The following is a 23,156-nucleotide window of genomic DNA, read 5'->3' on the forward strand; positions in this document are numbered from 1 at the left end:
ACAATACATGTGTGTGAATATCATTTTCTTGTTGCGCAATAAACATTAGTTTCCGAAGGTACATGTAACCTGGGCAGACAGATATTAGTGCTAACAATTTACATTCACTTCCCAGTGTTTCTTCTCTGGGTGTAGCTACCTCTGTCCATCATTGATCAACTGGAAGTGATTTGGATCTTCTTTATGTTGAAGATTTCCACTTCCATCAGAATACATCCTCATACAGTATTGTTGTTGAAGTGTACAGTGATCTTCTGGTTCTGCTCATTTCACTCAGCATCAGTTGATTTAAGTCTCTCCAGGCCTCTCTGTATTCCTCCTGCTGGTCATTTCTTACAGAGCAATAATATTCCATAACCTTCATATACCACAATTTACCCAACCATTCTCCAACTGATGGACATCCATTCATCTTCCAGTTTCTAGCTACAACAAAAAGAGCTGCCACAAACATTTTGGCACATATATGTCTCTTTCCGCTCTTTAGTATTTCTTTGGGATATAATCCCAGTAGTAGCGCTGCTGGGTCAAAGGGTATGCACAGTTTGATAACTTTTTGGGCATAATTCCAGATTGCTCTCCAGAATGGCTGGATTCTTTCGCAACTCCACCAGCAATGTATCAGTGTCCCAATTTCCCCACATCCCCTCCAACATTTATCATTATTTGTTCCTGTCATCTTAGCCAATCTGACAGGTGTGTAGTGGTATCTCAGAGTGGTCTTAATTTGCATTTCTCTGATCAGTAGTGATTTGGAACACTCTTTCATGTGAGTGGATATAGTTTCAATTTCTTCCTCTGAGAATTGTCTGTTCATATCCTTTGACCATTTATCAATTGGAGAATGGTTCGGTTTCTTATAAATTAGTGTCAGTTCTCTATATATTTTGGAAATGAGACCTTTGTCAGAACCTTTGTTTTTAAAAATATTTTCCCAATTTGTTACTTCCCTTCTAATCTTGTTTGCATTAGTATTATTTGTACAGAAACTTTTTAGTTTGATGTAATCAAAATCTTCTATTTTGTGATCAATAATGATCTCTAGTTCTCCTCTGGTCATAAATTCCTTCCTCCTCCACAAGTCTGAGTCCTCTCTCATTTTTTAATGAAATGAGAGAAGTTTCTCTGTAAACCAAATATGTCAATTATTTTCTCTTTGAGCCAAATCTGATGAGAATAAAATTCCCACAATATTCTTTCCCCTTCCTAAATTCCCTAAGATATAATAGGTTTCCTTTGCCTCATCATGGGATGTAATTTCCCTCTTTTTATCTCCCTTTTTCCCTTTTTTTGATACTATCCCTTTTCCAATTCTACTTCCCTTTTTTATGTTATATCAGTAAAATCAAATTATACATGCACTCTTTTTGTATGTCTGTAACAGAAATACAGTTCTCTAAAGTTCTTTTTACATTTTTCTGCTTCTTTTGAGTCCTATAGTTGGAGGTCAAATTTTTTGTTTAGCTCTGGTTTTTTCCATTAGAAACAAATGGAATTCACCTGTTTTGTTAAATGTCCATCTTCTTCCCAGGAAGAAAATGCTCACCTTAGCTGGGTAGTTTATTTTTGGCTACATTCCAAGTTCTTCTGCCTTTCAGAATATCAGCTTCCAGGCTCTTCAATCCTTTAATGTGAAAGCAGCCAGATCCTGAATGAATCTTATTGTGGCTCCTTGGTATGTGAATTTTTTATGGCTGCTTTTCCTTACTCTGGTAATTTTGAAATTTAGTCACAATATTCCTTGGAGTTTTTATTTCAGGGTCTCTTTCAGAAGGTGTTGAATTCTTTCAATGCCTCTTTTACCTTCTGATTCTGTTACATCTGGGCAGTTATATTTGATGATTTCCTGTAAAATATTGTCTAGGCTCTTTTTTTCATCATAATTTTCAGGAAGTCCAATAATCCTCAGATTATCTCTCCTAGATCTATTTTCCAGGTCTTTGTTTTTCTAAGTAGATATTTAACATTTTTTTCTATTTTTTCATTTTTTTTTGTTTTTGTTTGACTGATTCTTGATGTCTCAACTAATCATTCATTTCTATTTTTTCACTTCTGTTTTTTAATGAGTTATTTTCTTCATTAGCTTTTTTTTCACTTTTTGTATATGTCCAATTGAGTTTTTAAATGAGTTGTTTTGTTCTATAGATTTTTTTCCCATTTTACTAATTTTTTTTTACTAAGTTACTTTCTTTTTCCAATTCACAAATCCTGCTTTCCTGGCAGTTATTTATCTTTTCCAATTCACAAATTCTGTTTCCCTGGTAGTTCTTTACCTTTACCAATTCACATTTCAGAAAGTTGTTTTCTTTTTCCACTGTATCAAATTTTTCTTTTAGTGAATTATATGCCTTTTCTGTACTCTCCTGCAGAGCTTCTCTTTCCTTTCTCTCTTTTAAGATCTTTTATAATTTCTTTTAGGAGAGCTTTGTGTGATGGGGACCAGTTTACACCTCCCTTTGGGGCTTTGTCTGGAGACTTTCTGCTATTAGTCTCCTTGGGGTTGAAAACCCTGATCTTTCTGTATAGAAGCTATCAATATTTAGAGTTTGCTTGGCTTTTTTACTCATTTTTTAAAATGTCCTTAGGGTCTGCCTTCAGGGCAGCTTCCTCTGCAGAGCTGGTATAGCTATATGGACAGTAGATGTCCTGAAAACTGACTGCAAAGAGCAGTCAAGCTGCCCACATGCTCTGAGAAGAGCCCCACAGGAGAAGTGTCTGTTCCTCAGGAAGCGTGGCCAGCTATGGAATGTCTATTGTCCCAGGCAGACCCCCCCCCTGCTGTGCAGATTTGTGGCTGCCCCAGGCAGAGCCCCACTGATGTGCAGGAATGTGAATTCCCCCAGGCAAAATCACCACACTGCAGAATAGGGCTGCATGGCTGTGCTGTGGTCTGTGCTTAGTCACTTCCAGTGCTGGGTGGATGTAGCCAGATCTTGTTGAATTCTGGTGTTTCTTGGAATACATGCTACCTTTGGCCTTTTAAAAATTTCTCTGCTGAATTACTGCTTTGCAACAAAAGCAGAGTAGACAACCTGTGGTAGAGTCCTCTCTGCAAATTTTCCATTTGTGGAGACCATCCCTGCCTGGGTCTGCTCGGTGTGCTGGTCTCTAGTTCTGCCTCTCTGATGCACTGGCCTACTCCTGCTTATGAGGATAAACCTTTTCTGGTGATCTTCCAGATTATCTTTGGCTGGTAATTTGTTGTACTCCCAATATTTGTCGATTTTACCAGTCAAGCACTATTTCTGAGGCTGTATTTGGTAATTGGTAGCGAAGGTAAAAGAGAAGCTTAGAATGATGCCTTTGTTTTCTCCGCCATCTTAGCTCCACTCCCCTTAATATTTTCTTACATGACTATATGATTACATTGACTGTTTTCTTACATGAATACAAGATTAAATATGTATGATCTATATCATAGGTCATTGGGGGAGAGGGAGATGAGATGGGAGTGAAAATATTTGGAACTCAATATCTTATAAAAATGAATGCTGAAAACTATTTCTGTGTGTATGTAACTGGATATTTGCATGTAACTTTAAAAAATAATATTTATCAAAAAAAACTGATGAGCTCAGCGATATTATTGTTATGTCTTGACTTGAATGAATCATGAAGACCAAAATGAGCAGAACCAAGAAAATACTGTAGTAACAGTATTAGTTCAAAAATTACTTTGAGTGAATAAATTATTTTATTATGAACATCCAAATAAACTTTGAAATTTATGAAGAAAGATGCTATTTGCATCTAAAGAAAGAATTAAAATTTTATAGAATATGATATACACATATGTGAATTGTGTAGGTGTGTATACACACATGTGCACACACACACACACACACACACACAAACATACATACAATATATCCCTCTGTGTCTAATGGTAACCTTTTTCATGACAGTTTTGTTGTATACTTGAAAGATATAGCAAATTGTACCCAGTAGATGTTTTCACTTTTTTGTACAATTATCCTTTTTATTGTAGTATATTATTGTAATAGTTGTTTTATTAAACATATGTAATAATGTAATAAAAAGGGAAATACGGTTTAAAACTATTTTTAAAAGTTGGCCACTGCTTAATTGTTCTGCACTATGCCACCTTCTTTAACATGTCCACATTTGAACTTGCCTTTCAAAAACTATTTATCTATTCCTATCAAGTGTATCTCTACCACTCTTCTAGTCATTAAGGTTTGAAATTTCAGTATCATTCTTGTCAACTTACTATCCTTTGCCATACAGATTCAACTAATTGTCAAATTTTGCTATTTCAACTCCTAAAATATCTTATATGTTCCCTTTTTTCTACTTCCACCCTAGACTTGGCCCTAACTTCAGCTTCAATTACTGCAGAAGCAATAGTGTCTCCAACTTGTCTCTTCCTTTCCAATCACCCTTCTACAACGTTGCCAGAGTCATTCACGTAATTCCTATTACTTTTATGATAAATTTTATCATTTAAAGCCCTTTAATTGGAGGGCTCCTGTTAGGATTATTACTAGGTGCTAAGTTGGTTGTCTGGTACTTAATTCTTTAGTTCGGAGTTCACACCTTTAAAGGAGTTCAAACCTTTAAAGGAGTTCACTCATTGGTTCTTTAAGGAGCTCCCACAAGCCCACAGAGTACCCACAAGTCCATTCTTTAGGAGGATATAAGGAGCCAACATTGAGTGGGGAGGTCAGTCTGATTTGAGTCAAGGAGAGGACTTCCTAGGAGAACTTCAGGGAAGCTCAAGGAGATTCAGAGAGCCAGGATTCAGTGGCTTCACAACTCCAGGAGATTCACAAGTCTAAAAGAAAAGCCTGGTCATGGACTTCCAAGAGATTCACAACTAGCATTGAATTCTGGGAAACCCACAATCCCACATTCTTGGAGGCAGAGTCTGATTCATTCCCATGTCTACCTTCGTGCTAGCTAGAGGCTTTGGATTCGAAGGGAGCTAGAGACTGAAGCTGGCTGGAGACATTCTAACAGGAACTAAAGCCAAGGCTGCCTCCAGAAGCTCCCCAAGATAATCTGCCCTCACAGAAGACGACTACTATGATTTAGAGAAAAACAGAACATCACAGGCTCCAATTGAAGTATCTAGCCTTATTATGTTACTGGTCTTTACACACCTTGAATTTTAGTTAGTTCTTGTTGTATGTATATGTATATATGTCCATTTTCCCATCTCTATGTTGCTGTACCTAAAATGGTCTTTTTTATTTTTTCTGCTTCTTATAATCTTCAATTTGTTTTCAGAACTCAGTTAAACTCACACCTTCAATATGAAAACCTTCTCTGTTCTCTCCAACTGATGGGCCCTTCCTCTCTTGCTCCATTCCTTCTGAATTACTTGATATTTTTAAAAATTATGTATTTATATGTCTCCCATGATATAATGTAAACAATATGAAGGCAGAGACAGTTTTATTTGAGTTTTTATATCTTTGCACCGTGCCTTTCACATAGTAGTTACTTAATATTCACAGCTTGATTACTGGTATAAGCTAATGAAATATTACGAATTTCCTTAAACATGATCAACTTCACGGAAATTCTCAAATACCGTGAAGCCACATGCTTAAGAAGGAAAAGAACAATTTCTCTTATTAAGTCAAAAACTGATTTATAAATGAGTCATTTTAGAATTATACAGAAGTTTAAAATGGCTGATTCACTTTCTGGTAGACACTGCTGAATAATATGAGGTGTGCCTAAGTATTAGAAGGCTTTTGAAATGTAGGTTATAATCTTACTAAGGGGGGAAAAGCATAAGTCAATAAAAAGATAAAAAAAGAACTAATAAACCAGCAAATAAATACACTAATGTGTGTTGAAAGGAGGTGAAAACTACTGAAAAATATGACTATTTGCAGATTTCTGAAAACCCAATTTCTTCCATGTTCATGAAGACAATGTGTGAATAGGAATATTCAACTGAGTATTTTCTGCAGTAATGTAAATTCCACTCAACAATTTCAGCAATTTTTAAAAATTATTTATGCTTAACCTGGAGAAGAAATGATTCATCTAAATTTTTGCTTTGAAGCATTTGAAAGGCTACTACATAAAGAATTGAAATTAATTCCTTGGTTACAAAAAACAAAGAAGGGGTAAAAGTTATAAAGCAACAAATGGTGGAATTAAGAAAGAACTTCCATGCTTTAAATCACTTTTAATCAGAGAAATGCAAATTAAGACCAGTCTGAGGTATCACTATACAGTTCTCAGATTGGCTAAGATAACAGAAAAAAAGATAAAAACAAATGTTGGAGGGGAAGTGGAAAAACTGGGACACTAATACATTGTTGGTGGAATTGTGAACAAACCCAACTATTCTGGAAAACAATTTGAAAGTGTGTCCAAAGAGTTATCAAAATGTGCATACCATTTGATTCAGCAGTGTTTCTACTAGGCCTATGTCCCAAACAGATTTTTTTAAAAAGGGAATGGGACCCACATGTGCAAAAATGTTTGTCATAGACTTTTGTAGTGGCAAGAAACTGTAGATTCCTATCAGTTGGAGAATGGCTAAGTTATGGAATGTGAATGTTGCGGAATATTATTGTTCTATATGAAGTGAACATCAGGGTGATTTCAGAGAGGCCTGGAGAGAGTTACATGAACTAATGCTAAGTGAAATGAGCACAACCAGGATTTCGTTGTACACAGCACTGGCAAGATTATATGATGATCAATTCTGATGTATATGGCTCTTCTCAACAATTAGATGATTTAGGCCAGTTCCAATGATCTTGTGATGATAAGATCAATCTACATCCAGAGAGAGGACTGTGAGAACTGTGTGTATCACAACATAGCATTTTCACTTCTTTTGTTGTTGATTCCTGGAATTTTATTTTGTTACTCTCTTTTTTCCCTTTTTGATCTAATTCTTCTTATTTACCATGATAATCATATAAATATGGATGTCTATATTGGATTTACATATATTTAACCATGCTTCACATATACTGGATTACTTGCCCTCTAGGAGAGGAGGTGGAGGGAAAGAGAGGAAATTGGAAAACAAGGTTTTGCAAGGGTCAGTGGTGAAAAATTATCCTTGCATATATTTTGAAAATAGAAAGTTTCACTTAAAAAAAAGAAAATTTAAAATAAATGAATAAATGAATTTTTTTAAAGGAAGAACTTCCTCCAGATTAGAATAATCCAAAAGGAATACATCATAATGTATTCTTAAAGATGTTCATATGGAAGCTAGAAGTCTACCTATTGGGAAAATAGTTCCTTCTCTTTGAAGTGTTGGTGATCTTTGACTACAAGTAGCTTCCAATTATGAAATCCAAGAATTCCAAGACCTTTATGCATAACTGAGTATTAAACTTATCTCAGTGTATTACCTCACACTGTAAGCTCTAGTATAACAGGGACAATATCTTAGCAAAACTTTTAGTTTCCCTAAACTTTACACAGTGCTCTGTACATAGTACATAGTACACATTTGTGTAACTGAATTCAATGAAGAATTAATTGAAAAAAATAAACAAGTGTCAAATATAAAAATACAACACGATATATTTGGCTAATAAAATCAATGTGATAAAATATTACCTGATTGGGAAATTTTAAAATATCTTCCATTTTATATCTTTAAAAAAATGTAATAGACAACAATCCAAACAGTTTATAGGAAAAGACTTGGGTGGGAAAAATATTAAAGCCCAAGAAAAATTATTAAAAAGAAGTATTATCAGTACTTAGTCATAATATAAACAATAAGTTACTCTTTTTATATCAAAGTTATCACCTGTATCCTCATAGTCTGAGAGCTGCTGTGCACTATCAATTTCTTTCTCTGTTGGTAGTATATAGGACAACACACTATCAGACTCTGTGCGTATTGAATCATCAAATTTTCTTTCACTTGCATTGCTGAATTGAATCTGTATGTCAGATTTTTCTTGTTCTATGTGTGTTCTGAGGAAAATACGGTCAATATCTTTATCCATCCTCTGCTTTCTTCTCTCATTCTAATAAAACCAAATCATAGCATCTTTATCACAACTTGTTAAATTTAGTTCCAAAAATTTAAAGCAGTTAATTCTTAAAATAAACATTGTAAAAAAAGAAGGAAACTGGATTATTTTTAAAATGTTAATAAATTTTAAGAAATAAGAAATAAGAAAAAGAAAAAAGAGGCAAATTGTAAGCCACTGAGCCACAGAAGATTGTGGGACCATGCTGTGATTACCCAGCACTGAAGTCAATCAGTAGACCTGCCCCATGGAAAATTAAAGTGGCAGATCTTAAGAGCAGACCTCAATTTTATTTTTAATTTTTAAATTAATTATATAATTATAACTTTTTTTCTGACAGTACATATGCATGGATAATTTTTTACAACATTATCCCTTGCACTCACTTCTGTTCTGAATTTTCCCCTCCTTCCCTCTACCCCCTCCCCAGATGGCAGGCAGTCCCATACATATTAAATATGTTATAGTATATCCTAGATACAATATATGTGTGCAGAAACAAATTTCTTGTTGCACCGGAAGAATTGGATACAGGAGGTAAAAATAACCTAGGAAGAAAAACACAAATGCAAACAGTTTACACTCATTTCCAAGTGTTCCTTCTCTGGGTGTAGTTTTTTCTGTCCATCATTGATCAATTGGAACTGAATTAGATCTTCTCTTTGTTGAAGATATCCACTTCCATCAGAATACATCCTCATACAGTATTGTTGTTGAAGTGTAAAATGATCTCCTGGTTCTGTTCATTTCACTCGGCAACAGTTTATGTAAGTCTCTCCAAGCTTCTCTGTATGCATCCTGCTGGTCATTTCTTACAGAACAATAATATTCCATAACATTCATAAACCACAATTTATTCAGCCATTTTCCAATTGATGGGCATCCATTCATTTTCCAGTTTCTAGCCACTACAAAAAGAGCTGCCACAAACATTTTGGCACATATAGGTCCCTTTCCCTTCCTTAGTATTTCTTTGGGATATAAGCCCAATAATAGCACTGCTGGATCAAAGGGTATCCACAGTTTGATAACTTTTTTTTAACATAATTCCAGATTTCTCTCCAGAATAGTTGGATCACCACAAACAATGTATCAGTGGAGCAGACCTCAATCTTAAAGAATGAGCAAAATAGCAAAAAGAACTCTGACCATAGACAGCTTTTATGGAGAGAGAAGAACAGACCTCAAACTCTGTGGTACTTCGACTCCAGATGAAGCTCCAGAGGGAGATATGAGCTGGTCCCCATTTTACAAGGCTTTCATGGAAGATTTCAAAAATGACTTAAAAGAGAGTTAAAAGAAAAAAGGGAAAGGAAATGAGATCTTTGCGAAAGGGGATGGAAAAGGAAAAATAGAAATGATCTGAAGAAAACTCCTTAAAATTATATATGATGAAATGGGGAAAGCATTTAACTTCATGCAAAATGGATTTGATTAAATGTAAAAAAGCATATAACTCATTACAAAATAGATATGAAAAAGGTACCCACCTATTGAAAAACAATATTTGTGAAATGGAAAAATAGGCAATGGGCAAAACAAATCAATTGGCCAAATAAAAAAAGGAGCTAAAAAAAGGTAACTAAAAAATAATACACTAAACATTAGAATTGAACAAATGAAACTGAATGACTCATTAAGACTGCAAGATTCAATCAAACAAACAAAAAACAAAATAAAAAATAGAAGAAAATATGAAATACCTTCTAGGAAAAACAACTATCTTAGAAAATACATCTAGGAGAGATAATCTAAAGATTATTGGATTTCCTGAAATCAATGACGAAAAAAAGAGCCTAGACACTATCTTTCACGAAATCATCAAAGAAAACTGCCTTGATGTCCTAGAACCAGAAAATAAAGTAGTCATTGAAAGAATTCACTGATCACCTCCTGAAAGAGAACACAAAATGAAAACTCGAAGAAATATTGTAGCTAAATATCAGAATTATCGGATCACAGAAAAAAATACTGCAAGAAACCAGAAAGAAACAATTCAAATATCTAGGAGCCACAATGAGGATTACCCAGGACTTAGCAGCTTCCACCGTAAAGAATCAAAGGGCCTGTAATCTGATATTCTAATAGGCAAAGGATCATGGATTGTTTCCAACAATCACCTATCAAGCTAAATTTAGCATTATCTTTGAGGGAAGAATTCAATGACACAGGTGAATTTCAGACACAAAGACCAGAATTGAACAAAAAATTTGATCTCCAATTACAGAATTCAAGAGAATCATTAAAAGGGAAAAAGGGAAAAAACTCTTGAGAACTATTGTTCTGGGTATTGTATACCCAGAATTGTATTAAAATTCCCATATTGCTATGGGTATACTTAGAGAGTGCTGGTATAATTTGATTTTATTGTGATAATATGACAAAGAAATTTGTACTGGAAAAAGAAGAAAAATGAGGTAAAGTAAGGGAAATTACATCTCATGAAGGGGCAAAGACGACCTATTATAATTGAAAGAAAAAAGGGAGTGGGATGAACATTGTGTGAATATTTTTCACTTCAGATTTGGCTCAAAGAGAGAATATCAGATATATTTGATTTCACAGAGAAGCTTGTCTCTTATAGGGAACCAGGAGAGAAAAGGGAAAAACAAAGGGGAAGACTAATAGAAGGGAAAACAAGTAGTAGAGAAAAGATATAAGAAAGGAGAAATGACTCTAAAAGAGGAGGGCTGTTTGAAGGAGGGGGAGATCAGAAGCAAAATACTGGGGAGGAGAGAAAGGGGGAAAGGAAAGAGAAAGGCATAATTTGGGGTAAATAAGATGACAGGATATACAGAATTAATTATTTTACCTGTGAATGTGAATGGGATGAAATCTCCCATAAAGTGGAAGTGGGATAGCAAACTACATTAAAAGCCAGAATCCTACAATATGTTGTTTATAAGAAATACATTTAAAGCAGAATGATACATACAGAGTGAAGGCAGAGCAGAATCTATTAGGGTTCAAGTGAAGTTAAAAAAAAAAAAAAAGCAGGGGTAGCGATCATGATCTCAGATCAATCCAAAGTACAAATAGAACTAATTAAAAGATATAAGGAAGGAAACTATATCTTACTAAAGTTACCATAGATAATGAATCAATATCAGTAAAGAAATAGACAGCAAAATTATACTAGTGAGGGATCTCAACCTTGCTCTCAGAATAAATAAAACTGAAGATGGCGGCGTGGAGGCAGACAGCTGCTTGAGCTCCCCGTTTTCTCTCAGAACTTACTTCATGACAAGCCTCGGAGTTAATGCTTGACCAGAAAAGAAACCCACAAATAATCACCAAGAGAGGACATCCTTGAAATTCTCCAGAGAAGGTCTGTGTTTGCTCGGGGGAGGGTTGAACAGACTGGGCACAGATTGAGGGCAGGCAGCCAGAGCAAGACAGACACCTCAAAACAGCTCAGACCAGAGGGGGAGGGGTAAGATCTCTGCCATTTCTGCAAAAAAAGACTTTTACCCCAGTGTGAATATTCCGTCTTGGCAGCAAGCCAGGAGCAGGGAGAAGGTGTAAACACTGGAGGTGATGATTAAAACCCCAGAAAGCTAGCATCTCTCAGAACTTGGCCACCTCCAACCCTCACGTGGAGTGACTCAGCGCGTTCTCAGAGACTCAGAGCGCAGACCCAGCACAGCCATCGCTGTTCTGTTAGTGGGTCTCTGCTGCCCTACCCCCAGTCTGTAGAGGAAGCCCATTAACAGCATCCAGCCCCAACCCCCCCAAAACAGACCAATTGTTTCTCTTGTCAATTTGTTTTCTTCCATTCCGCTCTTGACAAAATGAACAAAAAATTCAAAAGGGCTCTAACCATTGACAGCTTCTGTATGGAGAGAGAGCAGACTTCAAATATTGAGGAGACTAAAAACAGATTGTCCCCAGAGGAATCCCCTAAGGGGGATATGATCTGCCCCTCAATACAAAAGAACCTCATAAAGGAAACCAAAAAGGCTCTCACAAGAGAGCTAGAAGAGAAATGGGAAAAGGAAAGGGAAGCTTGGAAAGAGAGACTGGAGAAGTCCTCCAGAGTGGATAAAGAGATCAAATCATTGAGAAACATAATTAGTGAATTAGAAAAGGCAAACAACTCCAAGGAAAACAGGATTAGTGAGCTGGAAAAGGTAAACAACTTCAAAGAAAACAGGATTAGTGAGCTGGATAAAGAAATCAGCTCTCTAATAAATAAAATGGATAAAATGGGAAAAAATTCCATAGAAGATAAAAACACAATTGGACAATTACAAAAATATATAAAAAAAGTGAGTGAAGAAAATACATCATTGAAAATTAGACTGGAACAAGTAGAAATGAATGACTCAAGGAGAAACCAAGAAGTAGTCAAGCAAAACCAGAGAAATGAAACAATTGAAAAGAATGTCAAGTACCTTATTAGAAAGACAACAGACCTGGAAAACAGATCCAGGAGAGACAATTTGAGAATAATTGGATTGCCTGAAAAATGGGAGGAAAAAAAGAAGCTTGGACACTATTTGCTAGGAAATTATCAAAGAGAACTGCCCAGACATTCTGGAAAGGGAGGGTAAAATAGACATTGAAAAAATTCATTGATCACCTACTGAAAGGGACCCTAAAATCAAAACGCCAAGAAATATAGTGGCCAAGTTCAAGAACCATCAGACAAAGGAAAAGATATTGGAAGCTGCTAGAAAAAAGCAATTCAGATAGGGAGGATCCACAATAAGGATAACCCAGGATCTAGCAGCGTCCACATTAAAAGAACGAAGGGCCTGGAACATGATATTCCGAAAGGCTAAGGAGCTTGGTATGCAGCCAAGAATAACTTACCCAGCAAAAATGAGCATCGTTTTCCAGGGAGTAAGATGGACATTTAATGAAATAAATGAATTCCATCTATTTTTGATGAAAAAACCAGACCTATATAAAATGTTTGATCTTCAAATACGGAACTCAAGAGATTTCTAAAAAGGTAAAAAGAAATCTTGAGAACTAAACTTCTGCCATAAAAATATGTAAAGAATTTAAATATGTCCTAGAAACTAGAGGTGGAAAGGAAATTATATCATAAAAAAGTGTAAAGTGGTGGTACTACATCTCATGAAGAGGCAAAGGTAACCTATTATATCTGAGAGAAAGAAAGGAGGGAGATGAACATAGTGTGTATCAATAGACATATTCGATTTATGGTGAAACTTCTTCCACTTCACTGAAAAGTGAGAGGGAAGGAGTAAGCTAAGGGGAAGGGAATACAGAAATTGTGAGGAAAAGGGGTAAAATAAGGGGAGGAACTTTAAGGTGGGGAAGGGATACTAAAAAGGGAGGGCTGTGAAAAGCAAGTGGTGTTCACAAGTTTAATACTGGGTAGGGGGGTAAGAGGGAAGGAAAGGGGAAAAGCATAAGCAGGGGTTAATAGGATGGCAAGCAATATAGAATTAGTCATTTTAACCATAAATGGGAATGGGGCAAACTGCCTCATAAAGACCAAGTGGTTAGCAGACTGGATTAAAAGTCAGAATCCTACTATATGTTGTTTACAGGAAACACACCTGAAACAGGGTGATACATTCAAAATAAAAGTAAAAAGGGTGGAGCAGAATCTACTATGCTTCAGGTGAAGGCAAAAAAGCAGGGGTAGCCATCCTCATCTCAGATCAAGCAAAAACAAAAATTGATCTAATTAAAAGAGATAAGGAAGGGCATTATATCCTGCTAAAGGGTAGCATCAATAATGAATCAGTATCAATATTAAACATGTATGCACCAAGTGGTGCAGTATCTAAATTCTTAAAAGAGAAATTAAGAGAGCTGCAAGAAGAAATAGACAGCAAAACTATAATAGTGGGAAATCTCAACCTTGCACTCTCAGAATTAGATAAATCAAACCACAAAATAAATAAGAAAGAAGTCAAAGAAGTAAATAGAATACTAGAAAAGTTTGATATGACAGATCTTTGGCGAAAGCTAAATGGAGACAGTAAGGAGTATACTTTCTTCTCAGCAGTTCATGGAACCTACACAAAAATTGATCATATACTAGGGCATAAAAACCTCAAAATCAAATGCAGGAAGGCAGAAATAGTAAATGCATCCTTTTCAGACCACAATGCAATCAAAATTACATTTAACAAAAAGCCAGGGGAAGATAGACCAAAAAAAAATTGGAAACTAAATAATCTTATATTAAAGAATGATTGGGTAAAACAGCAAATCATAGACATAAGTAATAACTTCATCCAAGAAAATGACAATAATGAGACATCATACCAAAATGTGTGGGATACAGCCAAAGCAGTAATAAGGGCAAGTTTTATATCTCTACAGGCCTACTTGCATAAAATAGAGAAATAGAGGGCCAACAAATTGGGCTTACAACCAAAATTACTAGAAAAGGAACAAATTAAAAACCCCCAGACAAACACAAAACTTGAAAGTCTAAAATTAAAAGGTGAGATTAATAAAATTAAAAGTAAAAAAACTATTGAATTAATTAATAAAACTAAGAGTTGGTTCTATGAAAAAACCAACAAAATAGACAAACCCTTAGTAAACCTGACTAAAAAAAGGAAAGAGAAAAAGCAAATTGTTAGTCTTGTAAATGGAAAGGGAGAACTCACCACTAATGAAGAGGAAATTAGAACAATAGTTAGGAGCTACTTTGCTCAACTTTATGCCAATCAATTCGATAACTTAAATGAAATGGAAGAATACCTTCAAAAATATAGCTTGCCCAGATTAACAGAGGAAGAAGTAAGTAGTCTAAATAGTCCCATCTCAGAAAAAGAAATAGAACAAGCTATTAACCAACTCCCTAAGAAAAAATCCCCAGGACCAGATGGATTTACATGTGAATTCTATCAAACATTTAAAGAACAACTCACTCCAATCCTATATAAACTATATAAACTATTTGAAAAAAATAGGGATTGAAGGAGTCCTACCAAATTCCTTTTATGACACGGATATGGTACTGATACCTAAACCAGGTAGATAGAAAACTGAGAAAGAAAACTATAGACCAATTTCTTTAATGAATATTGATGGTAAAATCTTAAATAAGATATTAGCAAAAAGACTTCAGAAAATTATCCCCAGGATAATACACTATGACCAAGTGGGATTTATACCAGGAATGCAGGGCTGGTTTAATATTAGGAAAACTATTAGTATAATTGACCATATTCATAATCAAATTAATAAAAACCATATGATCATCTCAATAGATGCAGAAAAAGCATTTGATAAAATCCAACATCCATTCCTACTAAAAATGCTTGAGAGCATAGGAATAAATGGACTATTCCTTAAAATAATAATGAGCATATATTTAAAACCTTCAGTAAATATCATATGTATGGCAGTAAACTAGAACCTTTCCCTGTAAGACCAGGAGTGAAACAAGGTTGCCCACTATCACCATTACTATTCAATATAGTACTAGAAACTCTAGCCTCAGCAATAAGAGCCGAGAGATTCAAGGAATTAGAGTAGGAAAAGAGGAAATCAAATTATCACTCTTTGCAGATGACATGATGGTATACTTAGAGAACCCCAAAGACTGCTAAAAAGCTATTAGAAATAATTCAGAGTTTTAGCAAAGTTGCAGGATACAAAATAAATCCACATAAATCCTTAGCATTTTTATACATTACCAACACAATCCAACAGCAAGAGATACAAAGAGAAATTCCATTCAAAATAACTGTCGATAGTATAAAATATTTGGGAATATATCTACCAAAGGAGAGTCAGGAATTATATGAGCAAAACCACAAAACACTTGCCACAAAAATAAAGTCAGTTTTAAATAATTGGAAAGACATTCAGTGCTCTTGGATAGGCCAAACGAATATAATTAAGATGACAATACTCCCTAAACTAATCTATTTATTTAGTGCTATACCAATCAGACTCCTAAGAAACTATTTTAATGACCTAGAAAAAATAACAACAGAATTCATATGGAAGAACAAAAGATCGAGTATTTCAAGGGAAGTAATGAAAAAAAAAATTAAATGAAGGTGGTCTAGCTATACCTGATCTAGAACTGTATTATAAAGCAACAGTCATCAAAACTATTTGGTATTGGCTAAGAAATAGACTAGTTGATCAGTGGCATAGGTTGGGTTCACAGGGCAAGATAGTGAATAAAAATAGCAATCTAGTGTTTGATAAACCCAAATATCCCAAATCTTGGGATAAGAATTCATTATTTGACAAAAACTGCTGGGAAAACTGGAAATTAGTATGGCAGAAACTAGGCATGGACCCACATTTAACACCACATACAAAGATTAGATCAAAATGGGTCCAAGATTTAGGAATAAAACCCCCAACCAAAAATTAAACTTGAAATACAAAAATTAAAAGGAGAAATCAATAATATTGAAAGTAAAAAAACTATTGAATTAATAAATAAAACCAAGAGCTGGTTTTATGAAAAAGCCAATAAAATAGATAAACCTTTGGTAAATTTGAACAAAAAAAAGAAAGAGGAAAATCAAATTGATAGTCTTACAAATGAAAAGGGGGATCTTTCCACCAATGAAGAGGAAATTAGAGAAATAATAAGGAGTTACTTTGCCCAACTTTATGCCAATAAATTTGATAACTTAAGTGAAATGGATGAATTCCTCCAAAAATATAGGCTCCCTAGATTAACAGAGGAGGAGATAAATTGCTTAAATAGTCCCATTTTAGAAAAAGAAATAGAACAAGCTATTAATCAACTCCCCAGGAAAAAGTCCCCAGGGCCAGATGGATTCACATGTGAATTCTACCAAACATTTAAAGAACAATTAGCCCCAATGTTATATAAATTATTTGAAAAAATAGGGGATGAAGGAGTCCTACCAAACTCCTTTTATGACACAGACATGGTACTGATACCTAAACCAGGTCGATCGAAAACTGAGAAAGAAAATTATAGACCAATCTCCTTAATGAATATTGATGCTAAAATCTTAAATAAGATATTAGCAAAAAGACTTCAGAAAATCATCTCCAGGATAATACACTATGATCAAGTAGGATTTATTCCAGGAATGCAGGGCTGGTTTAATATTAGGAAAACTATTAGTATAATTGACCATATTAATAATCAAATTAATAAGAACCATATGATCATCTCAATAGATGCAGAAAAAGCATTTGACAAAATCCAACATCCATTCCTACTAAAAATTCTTGAGAGTATAGGAATAAATGGATTATTCCTTAGAATAATCAGGAGCATATATTTAAGACCTTCAGTAAGCATAATATGCAATAGAAATAAATTGCAACCTTTTCCAGTAAGATCAGGAGTGAAACAGGGTTGCCCACTATCACCATTACTATTCATTATAGTACTAGAAATGCTAGCCTCAGCAATAAGAGCCGAGAAAGAGATTCAAGGAATTAGAGTAGGAAATGAGGAAATTAAACTATCACTTTTTGCAGATGACATGATGGTATACTTAGAGAACCCCAAAGACTCTGCTAAAAAGCTACTAGAAATAATTCAAAATTTCAGCAAAGTGGCAGGATACAAAATAAATCCACATAAATCCTCGGCATTTTTATATATCACTAACAAAATGCAACAGCAAGAGATACAAAGAGAAATTCCATTCCAAACAAATGTTGAGAGTATAAAGTATTTGGGAATCCATCTACCAAAGAAAAGTCAGGAATTATATGAGAAAAATTACAAAACACTTGCCACAAAAATAAAGTCAGATTTAAATAATTGGAAAGACATTCAGTGCTCTTAGATAGGCCGAGCGAATATAATAAAGATGATAATACTCCCCAAACTAATCTATTTATTTAGTGCTATACCAATCAGACTCCCAAGAAACTATTTAAATGACCTAGAAAAAATAACAACAAAATTCATATGGAAGAATAAAAGGTCGAGAACTGCTAGGGAACTAATGAAAAAAAACTCAGAGGAAGGTGGTCTAAGTGTACCTGATCTAAAGCTATATTATATAGCAGCAGTCACCAAAACCATTTGGTATTGGCTAAGAAATAGACCGGTAGATCAGTGGAACAGATTAGATACAAAGGACAAAAAAGGGTACATCTATAGCAATCTAATCTTTGACAAACCCAAAGATTCCAACATTAGGGATAAAAATTCATTATTCGGAAAAAACTGTTGGGAAAACTGGAAATTAGTATGGCAGAAATTAGATATGGATCCACACTTAACACCATATACCAAGATAAGATCAAAATGGGTCCATGATTTAGGCATAAAGAGGGAGATAATAAATAGATTAGAGGAACAGAGGATGATCTACCTCTCAGACTTGTGGAGGAGGAAGGAATTTGTGACCAGAGGAGAACTAGAGATCATTATTGATCACAAAATAGAAGATTTTGATTATATCAAACTAAAAAGTTTCTGTACAAATAATACTAATGCAAACAAGATTAGAAGGGAAGTAACAAATTGGGAAAATATTTTTAAAAACAAAGGTTCTGACAAAGGTCTCATTTCCAAAATATATAGAGAACTGACACTAATTTATAAGAAACCGAACCATTCTCCAATTGATAAATGGTCAAAGGATATGAACAGACAATTCTCAGAGGAAGAAATTGAAACTATATCCACTCACATGAAAGAGTGTTCCAAATCATTACTGATCAGAGAAATGCAAATTAAGACCACTCTGAGATACCACTACACACCTGTCAGATTGGCTAAGATGTCAGGAACAAATAACGATGAATGTTGGAGGGGCTGTGGGAAAACTGGGACACTGATACATTGCTGGTGGAGTTGCGAAAGAATCCAGCCATTCTGGAGAGCAATCTGGAATTATGCCCAAAAAGTTATCAAACTGTGCATACCCTTTGACCCAGCAGCGCTACTACTGGGATTATATCCCAAAGAAATACTAAAGAGAGGAAAGAGACATATATGTGCCAAAATGTTTGTGGCAGCTCTTTTTGTTGTAGCTAGAAACTGGAAGATGAATGGATGTCTGTCCATCAGTTGGAGAATGGTTGGGTAAATTGTGGTATATGAAGGTTATGGAATATTATTGCTCTGTAAGAAATGACCAGCAGGAGGAATACAGAGAGGCCTGGAGAGACTTATATCAACTGATGCTGAGTGAAATGAGCAGAACCAGAAGATCACTATACACTTCAACAACAATACTGTATGAAGATATATTCTGATGGAAGTGGAAATCTTCAATATAAAGAAGATCCAACTCACTTCCAGTTGATCAATGATGGACAGAGGTAGCTACACCCAGAGAAGAAACACTGGGAAGTGAATGTAAATTGTTAGCACTAATATCTGTCTGCCCAGGTTGCATGTACCTTCGGATTCTAATGTTTATTGTGCAACAAGAAAATGATATTCACACACATGTATTGTACCTAGACTATATTGTAACACATGTAAAATGTATGGGATTGCCTGTCATCGGGGGGAGGGAATAGAGGGAGGTGGTGATAATTTGGAAAAATGAATACAAGGGATAATATTATAAAAAATATATATATAATAAAAAATAAAAAAAGATTTAGGCATAAAGAACGAAATCATAAATAAATTGGAGGAACATGGGATGGTTTACCTCTCAGATTTGTGGAGGAGGAAGGACTTTGTGTCCAAGGGAGAACTAGAGACCATTACTGATCACAAAGTAGAACATTTTGATTACGCCAAATTAAAAAGTTTCTGCACAAACAAAACTAATGCAAACAAGATTAGAAGGGAAGTAACAAATTGGGAAAAGATTTTTACAGTTAAAGGTTCTGATAAAGGCCTCATCTCCAAAATATACAGAGAATTGATTTTAATTTATAAGAAATCAAGCCATTCTCCAATTGATAAATGGTCAGAGGATATGAACAGACAATTTTTAGATGATGAAATTGAAACTATTTCCACTCATATGAAAGAGTATTCCAAATTACTATCGATCAGAGAAATGCAAATTAAGACAACTCTGAGATATCATTACACACCTGTCAGATTGGCTAAGATGACAGGAAAAAAATAATGATGAATGTTGGAGGGGATGTGGGAAAACTGGGACACTAATACATTGTTGGTGGAGTTGTGAAAGAATCCAACCATTCTGGAGAGCAATCTGGAATTATGCCCAAAAAGTTATCAAACTGTGCATACCCTTTGACCCAGCAGCGCTACTACTGGGATTTTATCCCAAGGAAATACTAAAGAAGGGAAAGGGACCTGTATGTGCCAAAATGTTTGTGGCAGCTCTTTTTGTAGTGGCTAGAAACTGGAAAATGAATGGATGTCCATCAATTGGAGAATGGTTGGGTAAATTATGGTATATGAATGTTATGGAATATTATTATTCTGTAAGAAATGACCAACAGGAGGAATACAGAGAGGCTTTGAGAGACTTACATCAACTGATGCTAACTGAAACGAGCAGAACCAGAAGATCATTATTCACTTCAACAATGATACTGTATGAGGATGTATTCTGATGGAAGTGGATATTTTCAACACAGAGAAGAGCTAATCCAATTCCAATTAATCAATGATGGACAGAATCAGCTACATCCAGAAAAGGAACACTGGGAAATGAATATAAACTGTGAGCACTGTTTTGTTTTGTTTTGTTTTGTTTTTCTTCCCAGATTATTTTTAGCTTCCGAATACAATTCTTCCTTTGCAACAACAACTACAAAATTCGGTTCTGCACATATATATTGTACCTAGAATATACTATAAAATATTTAATATGTATGGGAATGCCTGCCATCTAGGGGAAGGGGTGGAGGGAAGGACGGGAGAAATTTGGAACAGAAGGGAGTATAATGGATAATGTTGGGAAAAAATTACTTATGAATATGTATTGTCAATGAAAATGTTATAATTATTAAAATTAATTTAAAAAATTTTTAAAAAGGGGTGCCCATCAATTGGGGAATGATTGAACAAATATAATTGTTCTATAGAAAATGATGCACAGGATACTCTCAGAAAAACCTGGAGAGTCCTCCATGAACTCAAGCAAAATGAAATGTACTATGTACAAATCAATCGTAATATTCTGAGATGATTAGCTGTGAATGACTTTGCTATTTTCAGCAATACATTGATCCACATCTGCTTTGAAGGACTTATGCTGAAAAAATACTGATTCTCTCTCTCTGTCTCTGTCTGTCTCTGTGTCTGTCTCCCTTCCCTCTCTGTCTCTGTCTATGTGTCTCTCTATCCCTTTCTATCTTAAGCTTATTTATCTTGAAGTATCTTTTTAGGTAGAGAGATATATATTTTCTTTCACAACATGACTTTTATGGAAATATTTTGCATAACTTCACACACATTTTCTTGATGAAGGCAGAAGTTGGGTGATAAAATAGAGAATCTGGAACTTACATTTTTAAAGAAGAAATGTAAAAAATGTTTTAAATGAAACTGGGGAAAAATTAAAATATTAAAAAAGAAAGGACAAAGAATAATAAAAAAATTATGTTTCCTACCTTCAAAGAGAGAAACCTGTAATTTATTTCATAGGTATATGGATCTCCCACTAAGAAAAAAAGCTTCTGCTAATGCAGGGAAACACTTTTTCTGCAACTCAGAATCATTCAGAGTTGCCTGAATACTTAGAAGTTAAGTCATTTGCCCAGAATCACACACTGAAAGTACATGGCAGAGGCAAACTTAGGTCTTCCTGTCTTTAAAACCAATTCTCTATTCCCTTATATCATACCATCTCAAGCACCAGGAAAAAATCATATTGGTTATTCATCCCCAGAACCATTAGATGCCTTTTGATAACCATTTCTTTGACTTAACTTCCATGATCCTCTAAATGCTTTCTTATGGACTTTCGCTTAAAAACAAAAATTACATGCCATAATACATACCTCCCTGAGTGCAATGTCTGTTGGTTTGAACAGGTCTATATCAGAATCAAATCTTAGAAATTCAGGATGTTCTGTGGCATATTCTTTTTCCCTTTCTTCTCTGTTAGATTAAAAAGCAAGAAAAAATAGCCTCACTCAAAAGTCTTAACTTATAAGTAACTTGCAAGTAAGTTAAATTTTTAAACATACAATTGTACATAAAATTACTTGTAATTGAACCCTGGTCACCTTTCAGTAATCAAACATTCTTCTAGCCTAAACTATGGCCTTGTACATGATTATTTCTCTCCTGTGTCCCTGCCTTTGAATAGGCTGGTCCCCTAGGCTTAAAAGACAGTTCCTCCTCGCCTCTACTTCTTAGAAACTCAGATTCCTTCTCATTTAAGCTCAAAAAATATCTTCTATGTGAGGCATTTTCTGATTATCCTAATTACTAGTACTGTACAAAAATTACTTTATGTATATCATAAATATACATATGTATATGCCATACACACACACACACACACACACACACACACACACACACACATATATATATAATTGTAAGGTACATACTGTTTCCCTCATTAGGGAATGTAACTTCCTTGAAAATTTAAAGAATTTTTTTATCTTAGCACCTACTATATTACCTGACAAATAGAAGGTTTTTTAACAAATGCTTGTTCATGGACTAATTTTTTTTAAACATAAGTGCTACTTGGGTCAGAAAGTCAAGTCTTTGACTATTTCCAAACTCATCAAGGTCATGGGTTTTTTAACAAAAATATATTATTTATTCCATTTAAAATATTTGTGTTTACCAGTTGACCCACTTGAAAAAAACCGTCAGCTTTATTACTATAACTGGTACCATAGAAGACATGAATAACTTTTTCTTCTCTGCTAGTATTTTGACATATTATAAGATAACTATTCTTTTGTCTAACCTCTGTTTCTTTTCTTTTTCTTGAATACATTTATGTAAAAATAGAACATATGCATACCTATATACAGAATTTGGTCATATATTTAAATGACAAAAAATTAGAAAAAGATATACCATTTGAACTCATGTTTAAACCACTGCATAACAGTTATACTCCTATACAACAATATATAGAGACCAATTAAAATTTGCTTGATGTATCATGTAAATAAAATAAATCAGTTCTCCAGATGACTGTCAATGGCAGAATCACTGTGTTTAGATGTAAGATAATTAAGAGTTCCTGAAATAAAACCATAAGAGATATAACAAAGAATACTTTAAAAGTTTATCAGCTTTGATTATCACCTTGACATAATGACACTGAGGGTCACTTTTAAGGCTTATCT

The 23,156-nt window shown here is 34.6% G+C and overlaps 1 protein-coding gene across 1 annotated transcript in view; it reads right to left on the bottom strand.

Moving 5' to 3' along the window:
• LOC141561979 (uncharacterized) overlaps positions 1–23,156 on the bottom strand; it is a 265,321-nt gene that overhangs the window by 196,134 nt on the left and 46,031 nt on the right. Inside the window, exons 6-7 of the mRNA XM_074302015.1 lie at positions 21,840–21,939; positions 7,763–7,985 (exon numbers count right to left, since the gene is read on the bottom strand). Of these exons, the coding sequence (XP_074158116.1) occupies positions 7,763–7,985; positions 21,840–21,939 (323 nt within the window). The remainder of the gene's footprint in view (positions 1–7,762; positions 7,986–21,839; positions 21,940–23,156) is intronic.

The sequence above is a fragment of the Sminthopsis crassicaudata genome, chromosome 3, assembly GCF_048593235.1.
Source record: "Sminthopsis crassicaudata isolate SCR6 chromosome 3, ASM4859323v1, whole genome shotgun sequence".
Taxonomy (NCBI): domain Eukaryota; kingdom Metazoa; phylum Chordata; class Mammalia; order Dasyuromorphia; family Dasyuridae; genus Sminthopsis; species Sminthopsis crassicaudata.